The 12,940-nt window shown below is 46.4% G+C and overlaps 1 protein-coding gene across 1 annotated transcript in view; it reads right to left on the bottom strand.

Moving 5' to 3' along the window:
* The window catches only part of DNAH1 (dynein axonemal heavy chain 1), an 82,199-nt gene that overhangs the window by 54,699 nt on the left and 14,560 nt on the right, over positions 1-12,940 (bottom strand). Inside the window, exon 8 of the mRNA XM_015130758.3 lies at positions 739-896. Within this exon, the coding sequence (XP_014986244.2) occupies positions 739-896 (158 nt within the window). The remainder of the gene's footprint in view (positions 1-738; positions 897-12,940) is intronic.

The raw sequence follows: 12,940 nt of genomic DNA, 5'->3' as shown, positions 1-12,940 counted from the left end.
CCTTCTCCCTGAAGAGTGACTGGAGTTCCCAGAGCCCCGCCTTTCCTTAGTTTGCCGGAGTGGTGCTGCAGCTTTTCAGTGAGGTGCCTACTCTGAGAATGGGTAAAAGAATTCCTTCCAGGACCCCCTAGTCACAGGCTCCTCTGAGAAGTAGATGAGAACTGAGAACCCTCTCCTCATCCACTCCTGCCCGTGCTGCACACAAGCTCAAGGTCTGTCCACAGCCTGCCCTGGGGCACCAAGGAAGGAAAGGGTAGGTACCAGGACCTCTCGGAATGCCCACTGTCCATACCCCAGCCTGCGTCCTGAGTACATGACAAGCAGGAAGCTGAGTCTAGGAAGGTTGGCAGGTGAGTTGAAAGCAAGGAGGGTTCTCGGGCCCCGGGGTCCTGCTCTGAGACTCGGTCTCCTCTCTTGCTACTGGAGGAAGAAGGACTATCCTCTAGGTCAGATCAGCAGAGCCCCTTCCATCTACTGCTGCAGCATCATTTCCTAGTACACATTCACCTTGCAACTTCTGTGCTATTCCCACTAATATGTTCAAAAACAGCCTTCTTCCCCTTCCCCCCATCCAGAGCCCTCCAGGCAGCAGGGACAAGTGAGACAAGTGCTGGGGACAGGGAGTGTCGGGCTGATGATGTCCACAGTGGCAGGGCAGATGATCCTGGAGGGGAAGGTGGGAGGGGGCTCTGGCCAGGTGGATGGCCATGGGGCCCGTCTTGGTCCAGTGACCCTCACCTTGCTCAGGCACCTGCTCCTCCTCCTTCTTGGGGAGGGTCACGTAGGAGAAGGTCTGGGGCTTGGAAGAGACAATGTGGTCAAAGTTGATTTTGTTCATGCTGCGCTCATAGTCCAGGCTCACTTCTCTGGCGAGACTGCTGAGGTGCTCTAGAACCCTGCCCATGGAGATGAGAGATGGGGGAATCAGGGGCTCCACACCCTGTGAACTCCAGCCGGGGGCCAGGCTCTCCTCTGGCATGGACCTGGGGACACGCACTTAGGGCTTCCCTTCTGGATTCATGGGCATACCCCTGCCCGGCCCTGAGCCACTAACATCCAAGTGTGCCTCCCCTGCTTCTTTCATGCCCCTTGTCCCCATTTTCTGTCCCCCATTTTCTGCCCCTGGTCCCCATTTTCTGTCCCCCATTTTCTGCCCCTTGTCCCCATTTTCTGTCCCCCATTTTCTGCCCCTTGTCCCCATTTTCTGTTGTCAGTCTCTGGGAGCCAAGGCAGGCCCCAAAGCAGTGGGACGGGGTGTAGGAAGTCCTGGGCCTGGAAGCCTCAGAGAACTGCCACTCACTGCCTGCACCTCCCCCACCCGCTGCCCCATGGCTCAGTGAAATATGCCTGCCACTGAGCTCCTTTGCTTTCACTGAGCAATCACAGCAGCACCTGGAAGGTGCTGAGAACTCAGGATGTGCAAGACCATGACTGGGCCTGAGGGTAGGTGACCCCTGCACTTCACCCTGAAACTGGGCTCCGAGATCGGAAATCAGCAGACCTGGCGTGAGCGTGCACACCATCTACACCGTCCTCACACAGGCAGACCCCTTGGAGGCCATTTCACTCACTTGCTCGCTCGCTCACTCACTCGCTCACTCACTCCTCAGCACATGTTGCCTATGCCCCTGTGTTCCGGCACCTGGCTTGCTCAGGCCTTATCTGAGCCAGCCGGCGTCTCCGTCCTTTGTGGACAGCCCTTTCTGTTCCTTGAGTTGGTCTCTTCCATTGATCTCTCCCTCCCTCCCGCCTCTGCCACCCCTGAACAGTCCCATCAGCCCTGGTAATGGCACCACAAGGGAATCTCAGTTTCCTGCAGCCCACACTTGCACCAGAGCTGCGGGATGTTGGAGAACTTCACAGGCAGGGGACTGGTCTCACCTTCAACACACCCTCAACCTGACCTAGAAATCCATTCACTCCCTCGGAACCTGGAAAAGAGTCTTTCTCACCTTCTCTGCCAACTCACAGACATGCCCTCCCTCACTGGGTGAAGTCCATCGAATTTCATGTGGAACTCAGAAGCCATTGGACAGAAATGACCCCATTTCCACACCCCGGAATCTCCCTGCCTTCTGCCAGGGTAGAAAACATGCCCTGCTCACAGGAAGAGCCCAGCAAGCTTCCCTTCATGGGAGCCCCTCTTTTCAGCCACCTCAGTCTCTTTGCCTTCCCTCCCACGCCCTCCCAGGGGTCCCCACACACTCCGGTGTGTCCCACATTAGAAGCCGCCCCTTGACTTCCTTCCCTCCCTTGACTTTATCTCTTTGTGTTTCTTTATGGAAAAACTGGTGTGCTCACTTCTTCCCATCCTCATCTCTCCTCTTGCTGCCCCTGAGACTGCTCCAGGCTCTGCCTCATCTCACTGGACTCTCAGAGACTTGGCACAGTGGCTCCCTCCTACTCTGCTGCACCGCTGTCCTCGTGGAGCTTCTGGGACACCCTTCCCCTGGATCTTCCTCACCTCCCTGACTTCTAAACACTGCCTGTGCCAGGGGTCCTGAGACCTCTCGTCTTCCCCAGCTACACCTCCCACCAGGTGAACTCCTCTAGCCTTGGACTCTGAACACCACCTATTCTATTCAGCCAGAACCCTCACACCTATCTGCAGTTCTCTCCCCTCATTTATCCACCAGCCCACTCAACACTGACACTGGAAGCCTCACAACATGTCAGAACTAGCACGTCGGAAAGCAAGCTCTTCATTTCTGTCTATGACCGTCACTTGCTTGCCCCCAACCCCCACTAGCCTCCTTGTCTCTGAACAGCAGTGCACACACCCTGCTAATCAAAGCCCTAGGGAGGGGGTCCCTGGTCTCTTCCCGCTACTGGATGTGCAACACCATGACCGGGCCCGAGGGTGGGTGACCCCTGCACCTGATCCTGAAATTGGGCTTTGAGATTGGAAATCCCTAGATCTGGGGTGAGCTTGCATTTAGTCCATTAGCAGCTCTCATTGGCTCCACCTCTGAGGAAACCTCAAATATATCTCTTTCTCCCCTGCTACTCAGCTACTATTCTGGTTCAAGCCACCGTCATGGTCTCTGGCCCTGATTATGGCATTAATCTCCTCGTTGATCTCCCTGCTTCTATTCTTGCCCCCTTACAACTCATTCTCCACTGGACTTGGAAAAAGATATCTTAAATATGTAAATGATCAAGCCACTCCTCTGCTCACCACCACCCATGGCTTGCACAGACTGTCAGCCTGTGGCCGCATCTCTGCCCCTGCATGTGGTCCAGCCTCTCCGACCAACATCTCTCTCTCTGCATCCCAGCCACAGTAACCCTGTCCTGCTCCTCAAGTACCACAAACTTGTCCCTACCTCAGCCTCAGGACTGCTGTTCCTTCTGCCAGAATCCTCTTCTTCCCTTATTTTTTTAAACCTCAACTCAAATGTTATCACCACTATGAGGAAGGCTTTCCCTGACCGCCTAATATAAAGAAGCCCTTCTGAGACACCTCTATTCCCTTCTCTCACTTGGTCTTCACAGCACTTATCAGAACCCTAAATCACCCAGAGTTTTCATTGTCTGTCTTTCTGGCCAGGCGGAGAGTCCCCAGGGTGCAGGCTGTTTGCTGGAAATGTTCACTGCTATGTCCCCAGTGCCTGACACAAGACGGGTACTTCCATACATGGCTGCTTGCTGGCCTGACATCCACTCCCTCCCTTCTTCCTCAGTTTTGTTCTAGAATTCCATCCTTCCTCACTTGACTCAGGGGAAGATGACTACAGCCCCAGCTCCAGGGGTACATCTCAGCTAGTCCAAGCCAATCGTGGTGGAACTTACCCCGACTGCAGTTGGTTTAGGAGTGGGAGCATGTCCCAATTATGATCAACCACTGATGCAGAGATATGAAAGTCAAGCCCTCTGCAGTGAGCTAAGATTGCTCCACTGCACTCTAGCCTGGGGGACAGAGCAAGACCCTGTCTCAAAAAAAAAAAAAAAAAAAGTCAAGCCCTCTTGTTCTGGCTCCCTCCAGGACAAATTCGGTGGTGCCATGCTTGCTCCAGAGTTTCCCACAGGAACTAGACTTCTCAAACCATATTTCACCAGCTGCTTCTTCTATTATACCCCCTGCTTCCTTCACTTCCTTGTAGATTTCTCCTGAGAGGATTTCATCAATCACTTGCACAAGAATCCCCAAATCAGGGTCTGCTTCTAGGGAATCCAATTGAAGACAACCCTTGTTGTGGTCATGAAACTGCTGCTGCCATCTCGCCTGAAGATGAAGCCAGCATACACTGCAGACAGAGCCCTGATGCACCAACCTTGGGGTGGCCTGCATTGGTTTTCCTGCTACAGGTACAGGAATGCACTTCCCTACTGTCTAAGCCAATCTGAGATCAGCATCTTTTATACTTAAAGCCAAAAACATTATAAACTGAATAAAATTCAAGAAACAGAATTCTGGACAGCCAAGGTAAGGTGGCTACATTGATTCAAATTTCCCAACACACCCTAGGAAGGAAGGAAGGGAGGGAAGGAAAGAAGGAAGGAAGGAAAGAAGAAAAAGCTAACATTACCAAAACCCACACCTTTAGCACAACTAGAATAAGCAGAATGCCTAGATTTCAAATTATCTTTAAATTAAATACATAAACATCTATCTCCAGTGAGCTCTCTCTCACACTCTTGCTACAAGTTTTCACAGAGAACAAGGGTAGTCTAAGAAAAACTGCAGAAAAGGGAAATAGTGGTAACCCCAAGATAGATCTAAAATCCTACCAGAGGTTGGGCGCAGTGGCTCACGCCTGTAATCCCAGCACTTTGGGAGGCTGAGGTAGGTGGATCACCTGAGGTCAGGAGTTCAAGAACAGCCTGGCCAACATGGTGAAACCCTGTCTCTACTAAAAATACAAAAATTAGCCAGGCGTGGTGGTGAGCGACTGTAGTCCCAGCTACTCGAGAGGCTGAGGCAGGAGAATCATTTGAACAGAGACGGCAGAGGTTGCAGTAAGACGAGATCGCACCACTGCACTCCAGGCTGGGTGACAGAGGAAGACTTCATCTCAATAAATAAATAAATAAATAAATAAATAAATAAATAAATAAAATAAAATAAAATCCCACCAGAAAGAGAAAGTAACCCCGGCTGCGCACAGTGGCTAATGCCTGTAATCACAGCACTTTGGGAGGCCGATGTGGGTGGATGAATTGAGCCCAGGAATTCGAGACCAGCCTGGGCAACAAAGTGAGACCCCCATCTCTACAAAAAATTAAAAAAATAGCGGGTGTGGTGGCACATGCCTGTAGTCCCAGCTACCAGGGAGGCTGAGGCAGGAGGATTACTTGAGCCCAAGAGTTTGAGGTTGCAGTTAGCTGTGATTGCGCCACGGCACTCCAGCCTGAGTGAAAGAGAGAGACCGTATCTCAAAAAAAGAGAAAGTGACCCTAACTGTAAAAATACTGGAAAAAATCCCAGGTAAATCAGAGCACTTACTACAAGGAAGGGACTTAAGGACATGCAATTCAAGGCAGTATTCTTTGAAAGGCATGACTTACGGGACAGGAGGTAGAAGGAAAGGGGTCCTTTGCAGACTGGAGGGTAAGGGAAAAGAAGCAAAAGTGAAATTTTGAGTTCTGCAAGATAAGAGGACAAAAACGTTGGAGGACCCACATCCCTCTCCCCAGCACATATGTACACACACACACACACACACACACACACACACACACACACGAACACGGCATTCTAAAAAAAAAAAAAAAAAAAACTAGTGTGCAATACTGACAGAGGAGGGCGCCTTTGAACTAGAAAGCTTGCAAATCACTCCAAATCCTGAAATGAACAGGTGAAAGCTGACTACATTTGCTTCTATAAGAAAAAGAGAGCATCTTTTAGCTTTGTTTGTACGTTTGAGAAGATGAGAGCATCTTAACTGATAAAATTCCCATCACCCTTAAAAAAAATAAACAAGGACCAAGCAGAAGAAAACTGTAACACAACACTTCAGCTAAATAGCCTTAAACAAGTGTTTGGGCATCTGAAAAACCACCTTGAATCAGAAATTCAAAAATAAAACATATAAATGGACAAATGTCGGTAAGAAAAGAGACTTCCTTAAGCTCAAGGAAAAAGTAGAAAATAAAATTATCTTGGGGAGGAAGGTGCCCAAGAGAAAATAGAGTCAAATCAAAGCATAATGAAGTAAACTGAAGAAAGGCAGGATATAACCAAAAGAATAAAAATGAGAGAAAATAAAGGAAGTAAAAGAAAGAAAATAAAAATTTAAAAAATAAATAAAATTAGAAAGAAATAACTAAAAAGGGCCAGAAACTGGTTGAATTAAAAGATAGGCAAAGAAGCAGCAATATATAAAAAGATACATATATATATATAAAGATATAGATACATAATGGAATCTTTGATGAAGAAAAACAAAAGAATGGAACAGAACCAAGATTTAAAACTGCAATTCAAGGGAATTTTTTTTTTAGACGGAGTCTGGCTCTGTCACCCAGGCTGGAGTGCGGTGGTGCAATCTTTGTTCAATGCAAGCTCCACCTCCCAGGTTCAAGCGATTCTCCTGTCTCAGCCTCCCGAGTAGCTGCCACCTCGCCTGGCTAGTTTTTTGTATTTTTTTAGTAGAGACGGGGTTTCACCGTGTTAGCCAGGATGGTCTCGATCTCCTGACTTCGTGATCCGCCCATCTCGGCCTCCCAAAGTGCTGGGATTACAGGCTTGAGCCACCGCGCCCGGCCTGGCCTCAGACTTCTTAAAAGCAACACACAGGCAAGGCAACCAAAGTGGAGTATTTTTTTAAAACTCATAGAATAAAAGCTGTGAACTAAGAATTTTATATCTGATCAAGCTGTCCTTCATGTTTTAAATGTGTGAGAACTCAAGGAACTCTATACCCTTGAGCCCTTCATGAGGAATCTACTAGAAAAGGAACTTTATATAACCAAGAGATGGTGGGAGACTTCAGGAAAAAAGACTGATACGTTTAATAGAGTTTATTGTAAGTTGAAGACTAAAAGGTGGAGATGAGTGTGGAGGAAAGTAATAATATTTTAACGGTTAAAATATGAAGTAGAGTATGGGCATGGAGGCTCATGCCTGTAATCCCAGCACTTTGGGAGGCCGAGGCAGGTGGATCATTTGAGGTCAGGAGTTCGAAAACAGCCTGGCCAACATGATGACCTTCTTTACTAAAAATACAAAAAATAGCCAGGCATGGTGGTAGGCTCCTGTAATCCCAGCTACTCAGGAGTCTGAGGCAGGAGAATAGCTTGAGCCCGGGAGGCAGAGGTTGCAGTGAGCAGAGATGGCACCATTACACTCCATCCTGGGTGACAGAACGAGACTCCGTCTCAAAAATAAATAAATAGATTAATTAATTAATTAAGTAGAGCTGAGCATGGTGACTCACTCCTATAATCCCAACACTTTGGGAGGCTGAGGTGAGCAGATTGCTTGAGCCCAAGAGTTTGAGACCAGCCTGGGCAACAAAGGGAGACCCCGTCTCTACAAAAATACAAAAATTTACCAAGCGTGGTAGCTCACACCTGTGGTCCCAGCTACTCAGGAGGCTGAAGTATGAGGATAGCTTGAGCACAGAAGGTCAAGGCTGAAGTGAGCTATGATTGTGCTACTGCACTGTGGTATGGGTGACAGAGCAAGACCCTGTCTCAAAACAAAACAAACAACAATGAAACAGGCCAGATACTAAAGGGTTAAGTAGGAAAGCAGGGGATAATGGAGACTATAAAAGAAACCACTAGGGCGAGCACAGTGGCTCACGCCCGTAATCCCAGCACTTTGGGAGGACAAGGTGGGCGGATCATGAGGTCAGGAAATCAAGACCATCCTGGCTAACACAGTGAAACTCTGTCTCTACTAAAAATACAAAATATTAGCCAGGCATGGTGGCAGGCGCCGGTAGTCCCAGCTACTTGGGAGGCTGAGGCAGGAGAATGGTGTGAACCCGGGAGGTGCAGCTTGCAGTGAGCTAAGATTGCGCCACTGCACTCCAGCCTGGGTGACACAGCGAGACTCCATCTCAAAAAACAACAACAACAAAATAAAAACCACTAAAATAAAGGTACAACCCTTCCTAGACACCAAAAGAAATTTTTAAAATAGAAGAACTAAGAAAACATATCATGTAGAGAAAGAAACACAGCATTGTATTACAATACACATAATGATTATAACATGAAGTAATATGACTGAGTTGAGGTCAAACCTATTAGCCATACCAATAAATGTGAATGGGCTTAACTTATTACAGGAAAAATATTTTAAATTTGGGTCACAAATAAAACTCAGACTATATGCTGAAAGTAAGAAATTGATCTAAAATGAATTAGTTCAGAAAGGCTCAAAATAGAGGGATTTATCAGGCAAATGGAAACAATAAAATTTCAGGTTGCTATGTTGATATCAAACAAAGTAAAATGCAGATCCAAAAGCATTAGAACTCCACCAAAAGCCTCCTGGAACTGATAAACAACTTCAGTAAAGTTTCGGGAAACAAAATCAATGTACAAAAATCAGGAGCATTGCCACACACCAATAATGTTCAAGGTAAGAGCCAAATCAAGAACACAATCCCATTTACAATTGCCACAAAAAAAATACCTAGGAATACCTTTAACCAAGGAGGTAAAAGATCTGTAGAAGAACCACAAAACACTGCTAAAAGAAATCAGAGATGACACAAACAAATGGAAAAACACTCCGTGCTGATGGACTGGAAGAATCAATACTGTTAATATGGCCACACTGTCTAAAGCAATCTACAGATTCCCATCAAACTACCAAGTCATTTTTCACAGAACTAGGAAAAAATTAGCTGAAAATTCATATGAAACCTAAAAAGAGCCTGCATAGCCAAAGCAAACCTAAGCAAAAAGAACAAAGCTGGAGGCATCGCCTTATCTTCAAACTGTACTACAAGGCTACAGTAACCAAAACACCATACTGTTTTGGTTACAAAACAGTATGTTACAAAAACAGACACATAGGCCAATGTAACAGAATAGAGAGCCCAGAAATAAAGCCACACACCTATAGCCATCTGATCTTCAACAAAGTTGACAAAAATAGGCAATGGGGAATGTGTTGCGGCAAGTCAGGGACCCCGAACAGAGGGAATGGGTGAAGCCAGGGCAGAAGAACATAAATTGTGAAGATTTCATGGACATTTATTAGTTCCCCAAATTAATACTTTTATAATTTCTTATGTCTGTCTTTACTGCAATCTCTGAACATAAATTATGAAGATTTCATGGACATTTATCACTTCCTCAGTCAATACTCTTATAATTTCCTATGCCTGTCTTTACTTTAATCTCTTAATCCCATCATCTTCGTAAGCTGAGGATGTATGAAGCCTCAGGACCCTGTGATGATTGCATTATCTGTACAAATTGCTTGTAAAACATGTGTGTTCGAACAATATGAAATCTGGGCACCCTGAAAAGGAACAGGATAACAGCGATTTTCAGGGAACAAGAGAGATAACCATAAGGTCTGACTGCCAGCGGAGCCAAGCAGAACAGAGTCATATTTTTCTTACTGCAGAAAGCAAATAGGAGAAATATCACTGAATTCCTTTCCCAGCAAGGAATAACCCTGGGAAAGGAATGCATTCCCAGGGGAGGTCTGTGGACAGCTGCTCTGGGAGTGTCTGCTTTAAGCAGTTGAAGATAAGGGATAAAATACGCCCTGGTCTCCGGCAGTGCCCTCAGGCTTGCTAGGATTAGGAAATTCCAGCCTGGCGAATTCTAGTCAGACTGGTTGTCTGCTCTTGAACCCTGTTTCCTGTTAAGATGTTTATCAATGACAATGCATGCCCAGCAGGACATGGAACCTCCTCAGTAATTCTAATTTCACCCTGGCCTTGTGATCTTGCTCTGCCTCTCTGCCCTTGTGATCTTTTATTGCCCTTTCAAGCATGTGATTTTTGTGACTTACTCCCTGTTCATACCCCCCTCCCCTTTTGAAATCCCTAATAAAAACTTGCTGGTTTTGTGGCTCAAGGGACATCACAGAACCTGCCGATATGTGATGTCATTCCTGGAGGTTGAGCTGTAAAATTTCTTTCTTTGTACTCTTTCTCTTTATTTCTCAGACTGGCTGACACTTAGGGAAAATAGAAAAGAACCTATGTTGAAATACTGGGGGCTGGTTCCCCCGATAGGAAAGCACTTCCTATTCAATAAATGGTGCTGGGATAGCTGGCTAGCCATATGCAGAAGATTGAAACTGGACCCTTACCTTTCACCATAAACAAAAATTAACTCAAGATGGATTAAAGATTTAAGTTGTTTCTTTCTTTCCTTCCTTCCTTCCTTCCTTCCTTCCTTCCTTCCTTCCTTCCTTCCTTCCTTCCTTCCTTTCTTTCTTTCTTTCTTTCTTTCTTTCTTTCTTTCTTTCTTTCTTTCTTTCTTTCTTTCTTTCTTTCTTTCTTTCTTTCTTTTTCTGAGACAGCATCTCGCTCTGTCACCCAGGTTGGAGTGCAGTGGTACCAGCGCGTCTCACTGCAATCTCCACTTCCTAGGTTCAAGTGATCCTCCCACCTCAGCCTCCCAAGGAGCTAGGACAACAGGTGCGCCCCACCATGCCTAGCTAATTTTTTTGTGGTTTTTGGTAGAGATGAGGTTTCACCATGTTGTCCAGGCTGATCTTGAACTCCTGAGCTCAAACCATCCACCTGGCTCAACCTCCTAAAGTGCTGAGATTACAGGTGTCAGCCATCTCGTTCAGCCAGGATTAAATATTTAAATGTCAGACCTCAAACCATAAGAATCCTAGAAGAAAACCTAGGAATCACCATTCTGGACATTGGCCTTGGGAAAGAATTTATGACTAAGTCCTCAAAAGCAATTGCAACAAAAACAAAAATTGAAGAGTGGGACCTAATTAAAGAGCTTTTACACAGCAAAAGAAACTATCAACAAAGTAGACAGACAACCTGCAGAATTGGAGAAAATATTCACAAACTATGCATCTGACAAAGGTCTAATATCCAGAATCCATAAGGAACTTAAGCAATTGAACAAAGAAAAAATGAATAATCCCATTTAAAAAATGGGAAAAGGGAGCTGGGCACAGTGGCTCATGCCTGTAATCCCAGCACTTTCGGAGGCCAAGGCGGGCAGATCACTTGAGGTCAGGAGTTCGAGACCCACCTGACCAACATGGAGAAACCCCGTCTCTACTAAAAATACAAAATTAGTCAGGTGTGGTGGCACATGCCTATAATCCCAGCTACTCGGGAGGCTGAGGCAGGAGAATCGCTTGAACCCAGGAGACGGAGGTTGCGGTGAGCCGAGATTGTGCCATTGAACTCCAGCCTGGGCAACAAGAACAAAACTCCACCTCGAAAAAACAAAAAAAAAGGAAAAAGGGTCAGGTGTGGTGGCTCATACCTGTAATCCCAGCACTTTGGGAGGCTGACACAGGCAGATCACCTGAGGTCAGGAGTTCAAAACCAACCTGGCCAACATGGGAAAACCCCATCTCTACTAAATATACAAAAATTAGCCAAGTGTGGTAGCACACACCTGTAATTCCAGCTACTCAGGGAGACTAAGGCATGAGAATCGCTTGAACCCAGGAGGTGGAGTTGAGTGTCAAGGGGAAAAAAAAAAAAAAAGAAATACTAGGTTTCAGAATTTGTGGACTACCTTTTTTTTTTTTTGAGACGGAGTGTGGCTCTGTCACCAGACTGGAGTGTAGTGGCGCAATCTCAGCTCACTGCAACCTCTGCCTCCTGGGTTCAAGCAATTCTCCTGCCTCAGCCTCCCAAGTAGCTGGGACTACAGGCGCCTGCCACCATGCCCAGATAATTTTGCATTTTTAGTAGAGACGGGGTTTCACCATGTTAGCCAGAATGGTCTCTTGACCTCGTGATCCACCTGCCTCGGCCTCCCAAAGTGCTGGGATTACAGGCGTGAGCCACCGTGCCCAGCCCCTTTGTGGACTACTTTTAAAGCAATTATCAGAAGAAAGTTCATAGCCTTAAACACATTTGTCAATAAGAATGAAATGAATTAAATTCCTAATACATGCAGGCACACACACACACATACACACACACACATACACCCAACACACGAACTATTCAACAGAACAGGTAAGCCCAAAGATGGCACAAGGAAGGAAATAAAGATAAAAGTAGAAATTCAAAAAAGAGATATAGAAAAGCAATTACATTAATAAACCTAAATCCTCTTTTTTAAATTAACAAACCGGGCCTGGTGCAGTGGTTCACACCTGTAATCCCAGCACTTTGGGAGGCCAAAGCAGGTGGATCACCTGAGGTCAGGAGTTTGAGACCAGCCTGGCCAATATGGTGAAACTCCATCTCTACTAAAACTACAAAAAATTGGCGAGGTGTGGTGGCGGGTACCTGTAATCCCAGCTACTCAGGAGGTTGAGGCAGGAGAATCTCTTGAACCCGGGAGGTGGAGGTTGCAGTGAGCCGAGATTGCGCCATTGCACTCCAGCCTGGGTAACAAGAGCGAAATTCCGTCTCGAAAAAAAAAAACACAAACAACAACAACAACAACAACAAACTGAACAAATGGCCGGGCGCGGTGGCTCACGCCTGTAATCCCAGCACTTTGGGAGGCCGAGGCGGGCGGATCACAAGGTCAGGAGATCGAGACCACGGTGAAACCCCGTCTCTACTAAAAATACAAAAAATTAGCCGGGCGCGGTGGCGGGCGCCTGTAGTCCCAGCTACTCAGGAGGCTGAGGCAGGAGAATGGCGTGAACCCAGGAGGCGGAGCTTGCAATGAGCCGAGATCGCGCCACTGCACTCCAGCCTGGGCGACAGAGCGAGACTCCGTCTCAAAAAACAAAAAAAAAAAAACTGAACAAACTACTAAGTAACTTAATAAAGCAAAAACAGGAAGAGAGCATAACTTTACAAAATAATAGGTAATGAGGAGTAAACATTGAACCAGAAAAAAAAATTGA

This window comes from Macaca mulatta, chromosome 2 (genome assembly GCF_049350105.2).
Source record: "Macaca mulatta isolate MMU2019108-1 chromosome 2, T2T-MMU8v2.0, whole genome shotgun sequence".
Lineage (NCBI taxonomy): Eukaryota > Metazoa > Chordata > Mammalia > Primates > Cercopithecidae > Macaca > Macaca mulatta.
Note: the sequence above shows the minus strand (reverse complement) of the source record. Positions and strands in the feature narration are given on the sequence as shown.